This window comes from Capricornis sumatraensis, chromosome X, assembly GCF_032405125.1.
Source record: "Capricornis sumatraensis isolate serow.1 chromosome X, serow.2, whole genome shotgun sequence".
Classification (NCBI taxonomy): domain Eukaryota; kingdom Metazoa; phylum Chordata; class Mammalia; order Artiodactyla; family Bovidae; genus Capricornis; species Capricornis sumatraensis.
The window spans coordinates 8,331,232-8,340,856 of record NC_091092.1 but is presented as its reverse complement, the minus strand read 5'-3'; the positions used below and the strand labels follow the sequence as shown (position 1 = coordinate 8,340,856).

The 9,625-nt window shown below is 46.6% G+C and overlaps 1 protein-coding gene across 1 annotated transcript; it reads left to right on the top strand.

The window, feature by feature from the left end:
- Nucleotides 1–817: 817 nt before the first annotated feature.
- LOC138071066 (nuclear RNA export factor 3-like) lies at nucleotides 818–9,081 on the top strand. Its single transcript, XM_068962487.1, is given in 19 exon segments — nucleotides 818–848; nucleotides 3,342–3,486; nucleotides 3,707–3,860; nucleotides 4,472–4,555; nucleotides 4,662–4,766; nucleotides 4,890–4,970; nucleotides 5,265–5,326; nucleotides 5,328–5,379; nucleotides 5,497–5,604; nucleotides 5,748–5,857; nucleotides 6,433–6,469; nucleotides 6,835–6,903; nucleotides 6,986–7,041; nucleotides 7,143–7,250; nucleotides 7,371–7,429; nucleotides 7,522–7,637; nucleotides 7,741–7,783; nucleotides 8,389–8,461; nucleotides 9,000–9,081. Coding segments are annotated over 19 exon segments (1,575 nt in total).
- Nucleotides 9,082–9,625: the final 544 nt, after the last annotated feature.

Sequence of the window (9,625 nt, the reverse complement as noted above, 5' to 3'; positions counted from 1 at the left end):
GAATCTGTGCATATAGGGAAATCAACCCAATTCCTTGGAGCTCAATTCCAGTCTCTGTTGCTCCAGGTAGCATCTGAATGACTCCACAAGCTCCAGCACCTCAGTAAGCCTCAGCAACCTTGAAAAGTTGGTGATTCTGATGTCAGAATCTCCTTGTGAGGAATACATGAAAGAATAGATGCAATGTAGCAAGTACAGAACTTTTCCTACCTCTGGCACTCACAGTTCTCTGGGTCTGCAGAATGAAGGAACACAGTGTAATGTAGCAGATGCAGAATCTGGCATAGAGGGTTCTCTGTGTTTGTAGCTATAAGTATCCAGGTCCCCAGTGTCTCCTAACACCTCTGTAGGGGTGGTTTAGTTGGAAACATTCCCTGGGTGTTAAGCTGGTAGAAAACCCAGAGGGCTGTTATTATAAGAAGTTAAAGCTCCTCTCGCTCCCAGGGCTCTCCTCCTCTATGCCCTTGGGGAGAGGACTTCCTGTAAGGACTCCATCTTGCTTGGCATTGATAGAGAGTTTGGGGCCTGCTCTCTCTTTGCTTGGCAACCTTCCTTGATATTCTCCAAACCTCCAGCTCCAGACCCACATATTCTCTTCTAGAGAAGCCTGTGAGGACAGCAGTGACAAATCTCTGCCTTCAGGCTACCCTATGGGTGAGTCACTCTGCATGAGAACTTCTTTTCAGATCTCCGCAGGACAGGAGGGTTTCTGGGTTCCCTTCTCAACCCCAAACCACAGGACCCCTAACCAGCCAACCCTCTTTTAGAGAAAGGTGGGAGAGAGCCCAGGCCGACTGTTTTCTACTCTTCTGAGGAAATGGGCTCTCATACACCCATTCCGATTGCAGGTGAGAAACTTCCCCTCCTATGGAAATGGCCTTGGCTGGGTGAATTTTTTTTCCTTGGCTAAGGAAAATGCATGAGTAATGTGATCTCCTCGGGTCTAGGGTTTGAAGAGTGGGGATGGTAACCTAGGTAAAGGGTGGGATTGTGTAAATTAATGTTCTTTGTATTTATACTAGAGGTTGGGGGAGGACGGAAACCCCACCATTGCTACTGAATATTGCATTAACTAGTCAGGGTAAATTGTATTAGTCCTTAGTTTTTGAGGCTTGCTTTTTTGCCTAGCATATGACCTATTCTGGAATGTTCAATCAGTATTTGCTATGTGCATTTTTCTATGTCAATTAAATAAATTTGTTTATTTAAGTCACATTAAAAAATCTTCTCCCTCTAGCTGAATTTTTGTTTGCCATTTTATTTGTCACTCAGTGAGATATGTTAGTTTCTCACTGTGAATGTGGATTTGTCCATTCCCTCTTATTTCTGTCAGGTTTTATTTTGCGTATTTTGGCTCTATTTTAAGACATGCATACAAATTCAGAATTTTGTATTAATATCTTCTTATTGCATTGAACCTATCATCATAAGGAAATCTCCCTCTTTCTCTTATAATGTTTCTCTTTAAACTATACATTTTCTTTTACTAATATGGTTATACCAGTTTTCTGTAGATTAATGTGGAGAAGATATACATTTTGTCATTTTTTATTTTCAGATTTCCTGATGATTAAATTTCACATGTTTCTCTTTCAAGAATGTCTGATGAAATGTTGCTTGTCCAGTCTGAAAATATCTGTCTTTCTATTTAGAATATTTAGCCTGAATCTTTTAATGTAAAGATAGATGTAATTTGCTTTATGTGTATCATATTGCTACATATTTATTTTGCTGCTTCTAAGTTCCTTTTCCTTTCCTTTGAAATGGTTAATATTTTGTACCTATCGAATTCTTAATTGATGCAGATATCTAAACATTCTTTTGCTATTCTTGTAGTGCTTACCCTTCATATTACAATGTGCATTTTTGCCTTTTAACAGTCTGGTGTTGGTGCATGGTAAGTCGCTTCAGTTGTGTCCAACACTTTGGGACATCACTGACTGTAGCCCACCAGGCTGTTCTGTCCATGGAATTCTCCAGGCAAGAATACTGGATGGGGCTGCCATTCCCTTCAGCAGGGTATTCTTCCAACCCAGGAATCGAACCCAGATCTCCTTCATTGCAGGTGGATTCTTTACCATCTGAGCCACTAGGGAAGTCCTTTCACAGTCTAATATTAGTTAATTAGTTCTTTAAAACTCCTCAGACAATTATGGGACCTTGAGACACTTTGATCCCACATACTCTCTCCAAATTTGTTGTCATTCATTTTCATTCTCTATATATGTGAACCCCCAGAAAATATTGCTGTTATCCTTTTATATAGTTTGAATTTGCCTACTTGTTAAAATTTGCCTACATATTCACAAATGACATTGGTCTTTCTTTCTTGTATCTATGGGACTCCACTTGGGATGATATTTCTTCTGCCCGAAGAAGAGCCTGTAATATTACTTTTAGTTTGAGTCTTCTGGTCACAAAATTTCTGACTTTTTGTTACATCATGGTGAAATGAATACATTTATTTTTTAGGAATATTATTCCTTAAAATTTATTTTTTCTCCAACTAACATTGTTATCCTAAGTTGATATCTTGTTACTTTTGGAAACTTCTCAACCAAGTTCTCTTCAAATATCATTTCTCTACTTTTCCCTCTCCTTCTGTCTGGAATTCACATTAACCATGTGTTTGGTATACTCACTGCATCACCTTTAATTCTCTACACCTCGCTTTTGGTATTTTCCATATTATATGTGGGAGGAGAAGGGGACGACAGAGGATGAGATGGTTGGATTGCATCACTGACTCAATGGACATGAGTTTGAATAAACTCTGGGAGTTGGTGATGAACAGGGAGGCCTGCGGTGCTGCAGTCCATGGTGTCACAAAGAGACATGACTGAGCAACTGAACTGAACTGAACTGAACTGATATATCTTTCCAGGCTCCATTCTGGATATTTTCATCAGACTTATCTTTCATTTCTCTAATTCTTCCTCCAGTGAGGCAGACCAGCTTTAACCCTTGAACATCACACTAGGGTAGATTTCAGGGTATGTTTTATTGTCCCCCTAGAGCAGAGCAGGGAAGTGAGACTTGGGGATTAAAAGTCACTTGTCCCACGTCACCTAGCCTGAACCAAGTAGAGCAGGATCTAACATCACAGACTACACTCTAGATCCAGACCCTTTCTTCTGTGCCTGTTGTCTTGGCTGTGAATGCTCTACACCTCTCATTTCCTGAAAAGTGGAGCCACAGTGAAGTCTCTCAGCCTTTGTTTTTAGCACAGTGATGTATTTCTGTTTAGATTATACAGTCAGTGATATTTTTTCCTTAGCCATGATATTTACCCAATACTTCTTCTGGTATTGGGACCATTGATCTGTTGTTGTCAATTTTAGAGCACACTGATAAAGTGAACCCTTTACAAAGAAGAACACGAAGCTGGAGTTTTCACCGAAGGCGACGCAACTATTCATCTGAACATGTCAGTTCCCAGCAGCAGCAAGATTCAGGTGATGTTCCCATGGACATCCAAGCAAGATAGTAAGTGACTAGTCAGCATGACGTACATGTACCAACCAGTGAACAACAAAACCTGGTAGTTCAACATGTTATTCTTCTCTCCAATCTGGAAGAGTGAGGAATGATGGGATCTGGCTAATGTTTAAGCACTCTTTATTGCAGCTCTGATATCATGGGGGAAATTGTGGGGAAGACTTTCTAAGTCTATATGGACCACTTTCTTCTCTCCACTTCCCGACAGTGCTCCCTATGCTGTTCCATCCCGTCATCAGAGAAGCAGTTTTCAGAAACAAGACCAAATGCATATTAATATGGAGACAAAGCAAAAGCCTCCAGAGAGAAGAATGGAGAGAAGCAGACAGAAGGAGACCGTGGGGAGCTGGTTCAAGATCACTGTGAGTGTCCTGGCTAAATGGACCTGATATGTAGAAGATGATAGAGTCATGTTGGATTTGTGTAGAGATGCTGGGAACTTTTCTGGGGCAGTGGTGTTGGTAATGTATTGTCATTACTAGGGACTATCTTCTTAGATCATCTAAGGGTGAGTTCAGAGAAGCAATAGAAATGAAACAGACTGACTGCAAGAAGGAGCATGGGAGAGGTTGACTAAAAGCAAAGGAGGGAACCTACTGCCAGGGAGGTGGAGCACTTCACACCAGATCACACAGTTTAGCTCAAGCTGAGTGTGGGAGCAGATTGAGTCTCTGGGGCCGATGTCAGAGTGGCAGGCCAGGTCTATAGCACATGGATCTCTCGGGACTTTATAAAAGGAAATACATGTGAAATATATATATATATATTTTTCAGGAAGTGTATATGAATGGAAAGAAACTATATTTAGCAAATCCATGCCTTGTACAAAAGTTAGCGATAACAGATATTGTCCTGTCTTAAGAATTTATTTAAAGCCTGAAAATAGGTTCTAAAGTAAGACACATGTGGGTCTTCTCTTAACCTTGGATTCTATTGCATCAATTTTGTTTCCCATTTCTTCTTTGGCCCCTAGATTCCCTTTGGTATAAAATATGATGAGAAGTGGCTGCTGAATTTGATTCAGAAGCAATGCAGTGTCCCCTTCATTCCAGTCGAAGTAAGAGAGGACATGGAGGCAATGAGAAGAAATGGGGTATATGTCAGGCCCAGAAGAGAAATGGCTCTGGTCTTATATTCTGCTTCTCTTGTCACTCTCCCTACAGTTTCACTATGAGAAAATGCAGGCCCAGTTCTTTGTAGAGAATGCCAACATTGCCTGTGCATTGAAGAATGTCAATGGCAAGATTTTCAATGAGGATAATGAAAAGGTGTGTGTCAAGGGCATGAACAGGGCTGAATAGGGGCAAGAGGGAAGGAGAGGGGCATGGTCTTGCTTGATCCCATGCACAGATTTCCTGGAGCTTACCCAGCACCTCTTGTGTTCTCTACAGATATCTATCTTTGTTGAGCCCTGTGATGCACCCAAATCTGTGCAGAAAGCACTGAAGTCTGAAAAGGTGGAGCAGATGAAGGTAATGCAGATTCAACACAAGCTGTGCACTGATACCCAGCCCCACCTCTTCCCCATGCTCACCCTCAGACACAGAGCCACTGAACCCCATCCTTAACTCAAGCTGACCATGAACAAACCATATGATGTCCACCAGCAATCTCTTGACATCCAGAGACTCCTCTTTGGCCCTGGTATGGCTGTAGCAGTAGCTGTAAGGCAGATGAGGGTAGAGGGTCTGTCTGGGAAGGACACTCGGAGGTGATATCATGGGGATGGGATAGTGCTGGAGGTGTACCAGCCACGGCCCTCTCAGCCTGTGTTTCCCTCCTGGTTTCCTGGAGACTTGATGATCTGTGATATTAGAATGACATGGACATAGAAATGGCATGCCTGCCTCCCTGCACATCCATCCAGGGATCAGGTCAAAGGTGAGGACCTAGGCCCAATGTTGAAGCTGATGGTGAGGACTGGAGAGATTAGATAGAAGAGGCATATTGGTTTCAGATATCCCCTTTGGGGTCCTCACTCTTCTTTCTTCATCATAGTTTTTGTCCTTGGACCAGAGCAACAAAAAACCCTACATGGTGCATAGCCTGTCCACCATTATGGAGAATGCTTCCCACACCACGAACTTGAATCTTTCCAACACTGAGGTGAGGTGGAGCACTCAGATCTTCCTTTAAAAGGGATATGGGAAGGCTTATGGGGTGGTGACAGATGAAGGGAAGTGGATTTGTAGGGAAAGGATGGTGTCGATGGCAGAGCCATCTAGTCCATGGCTTCCGCATAATTCCAGGTGAAGTCTGCAGGGGAGATGGACAAGGGTCAACAGCTGGAACCAGGAAGGATGGGGGCTGACAGAACCGCCATGTGCACCACCTCCCCTGATAAGTCAACCAACATAAGGTCTCTCTCTGCCTTGTTTCTGCACCCTTATGTCTCTCCCATCTCTCCCCTCCTCCCTCCACTCCATGTCTGTCTTCATCCCCCTCCCTCCCTCCTGAGTCCTACCTCACTCAATTCCCTGTCACAGCCTCCTGGGTCAGCCCTGGTGTTTGTCCTGACTTGACAGAGTGCTGGACAGCCTGTGATGTAGCAAAGCACTGGGCTCTCCCCCCATTCCCTCTTCTCTCCATAGCCTTCAGTGAGCCCGTGAGGAAGGAAGGAAGGGAGGGGAGGCAGGCCTGGCAGACTGAATTTGAATTGCTGGTCCTTGTGGCACTGGAGAAGGGAGTCAGGACAGTCTGGCTGGGAGCCACCCAGGGGAAAAGAGCAGGAAGAGGAGTGGGAGGAAGGGATGGAGGGGACAGCCTTCCTCTGGGTCAGTCCATGGAGTGGTGACCAGGGCTCTGGAAGCCTAGCATACCACACTGTGGGTGGGGGCACACACAGGACTGTTATTGCTGTAAGTGACCTGCTCCCACGAGGAGGGCCACGTCCACATTTTCACTGGCTTTTCTCTTTTGTCTTGATTTTGGCAGCACCATCCTGGAGTTGTTCCCCAAGTTACTAAGCTTGGTAAGTGTATCCCTTTATCACAGAGTCCTCTAACTAGCATTGCCAGTGCCCTCAAACTACTCGGAAACATGTTAGGACCTGTCCAAGTTCCATTTCTGAACCTGACCCTTACATGTCCTGCGGGAGGAAGAGTGTATCATCCTCTGCGGGAACCTGAAAAGGCCCTGGATCTTCCTCAACCATGTTCTCCACAGGCTTTGGGGACCCATGGAGATGACAGACATGTAGTCCTGCCCCTGACATTTCCAGGACCCTTTCTCCTCTGACCTCAGACCCCCACCCCATCCTGGGCCCATTCTTTCCCCTGATCATCCAGCACCACATCCTGGACTGCAGGATGACTGACTTCCTCTTCCCTCCCCTAGGATGGCCAGGAGAAACCCTCAGGTTCTAAGTGTACTATTGAAGTCCCCAAGTACTTACCAATGTGCAAGGTGAGCACGGAGGATCCAGCAGGGTTCTAGGTGGTACGCAAGGGGGTGTCAGCCTTGGTCCTGAGGACTGTTTTGATTCTAGGGAAGCTTCTTTGGATCCGAAGAGTTGAAGAGTCTAATCCTGCAATTCCTGCAGCAGTAAGTACTCCTGAGAATCTGAGCAAGGGGAGCCCTAGGACAGTGGAGGCCACCAAAGCTCCAGACTACACAGATAGATTGTCTTCACTGCTCCCCCTCAGGTATTACTTGATCCATGACTATGGGGACCGCCAGGCACTCCTGTGTGCTTATCATGAGGAGGCCTGCTTCTCCCTGACCATTCCATTCCAACCCGAGGACCCAGCCCTGTGAGTATCACAGCCCAGAATCCTTCCCCGGGCCATGTGGTTCCCCAGCAGATGCAGGCCAGCTCCTGCTGACACCTGTGCTGGCCGGACTACCACCCACTGTTCCTCTGTGTCTCCTAGAAGCAGCATGTGTGCGTACTTCTTGGACAACAGGAATATGAAGACGCTCAAGGACCCCAGTGAGTGTGTGGTGGGAAGATTGGGCCGGAAAGGGCGGTGAGTGGAAGATTCATAGGGTCCCTGACCTTTGCTTGCTTCCCCTCCCCCACAGATCTACGGTTCCAGCTGCTGAAACACACAAAATGTGACATTGTGCAGGCCCTCTGTGGGTTGCCCAAAACTCAGCATGACTTCAGGTCCTTCATGGTGGACATGTGGTTCCAGACGGTGGGCACCTGCTTCCTGGCGTGTTGGGAGCAGGGGTGGGAAGCTGCAGATGGGGAGGAGTCAAGTTGAGGGGTGACTGAGTGCCTGCGCTCTTCTCTTTCAGGAAACAATGCTCTGCTTCTCTGTGAATGGGGTGTTCAAGGAGAGTGAGTGTTCATAGGTCCCTCCCAGACCAGCCACTGCTCCCTCCCGTGGCTGGGCTCCCTCCCTCCCTCCTTCCAGCCTCCCTCCCCTCCCTTGCCCTCCATCCCCTCCCCTCCTCTGGACTCCCCTCCCTCCCTTGCCTTTCCCTTCTTTTCCTCCCCTCCCCTCCATTTCCCCTCTGTGATCTCCAGCCCTCAGTTTTCCCACAGACAACCCAGGGCTGAACTGCATCCATGTCTGCCCTGCCCACCCTGGGCATTAGGGACACAGGCTGAGGAGTTTTGTGGCTCCCATACCAGATCCTTACACTGAGAACTTGGGCCAATACTTAACCTTGCAGTTTCCCCATACACCCACATCTCGGGCAGTTAAGAAAAATGTATCCCATGAACTTGTGAAGTGGTTGTCATGGGAACATGTTACTGGGAGCAGACCGTCCTCCAGTTGGCCTACAGTTGCCCTCCCCATTCCCAATACCCAGGCTCCCCAAGTGAACAACTGACCCCTCAGCATGAGTGTCAAGTCAGACCCTGACTGGGGACCCCTGTGGGAACCTGTAAACACATGGGGCTCTAAGGGGTACTCTTGTTTTTGTTTGTCATTGAAGTGGAAGGAAGGCATCCTGGCTGTGTGCGTGCCTTTAGCCGGACCTTCATCACTACTCCTGCCACCTCTTCCAGGTAAGAGCTGTGTTGTGGGCGGGATGGCCCAACCAGCCTGGTCTAAGGGCCCTGGGCATGTGGTGGTGCAGACCTTAGGCTGACTCAGTATTGTGGAAAGCCAGCAGGGAGCTCCAAGGAACAGTCTAGCCTAGTGGTTAGGTAGAGCATGGACTTTCTCACTGGCACATGGGTTTTCTCCTTGAGCACATGGGTTTTCTCCTTGACCCAACACTCATTCTCTGTGTGACCTTGGTTAAGTCACAGGGCTTCTCTGTGACTTGGTATCGTCTTCGGAAAATGGGGATCAGACTGTACACTCCTGTACTGTAGTGTACTGGGCTGCTGTTCAGGGTAGATGTGAAGTTGTCCCTGGGTTGGGGATCAGGCTGAAGGTGGGCTCCGTACAAGGGGCAGAGGAACCAGTCAAGGAGCCTGGGGACAGACACAGGAGGGGGATGGAAGGAATCTGGTTGCTGAGTGCCAGTGGGAGCAGATCATTGTTGGGAGTGTGGGTTGGTACATCTGTCAATTGTCTAAGAGTCCGTATTTCCTCCAGTTTTTGCATTGTGAATGATAAGCTGTTTGTGAGTGACTTCAGCCCGGAGAAGACAGCCTGTGCTCTTCATCCCAAAGCCTAAACCTCTCACCCCCATGCCCACCTTCTCCTTGGAGCAACAGGAAATGGGGCAAGATTTCTCCATCCAGTCGGGGATGAACTTCCAGCAGTCTCAGAAGTGATGCTGAAGATCATCCTGCACATACATACACGCATATCCTCATCGCCTTGGAAAATCATTCATTGTGCTCAATTTTGTGGCGAGATGAAGTTTAATCAAAATGTAATTGAGAGCATATCTGTGTGTTTATGTTTCGCTTTCTAGGTCTCCTCTAGCCCAATCACCCCCTTCTCACTAGTGTAAATTTTTCTTCAACTTAGACTCCCACTGGATTCCAATCTCGGGATTCAGTAATCCAGAAAATGATAGATAAGGAAGGATTGCTGCCAGGTGGTGAAAAATTCCAGAAAACTCTGATTGAAGCCATTATACCAAGATCCCAAGTTCCATCCCTTCTTTCCCCTTGCTGAACACCCTTGTCTGAGGCTCTCATGGCTGACATTCTTATCTGGCCACCTGGTTCCATCCATCTTCATTTTTAAGGAAAAGAAGTACATTTTGCAAA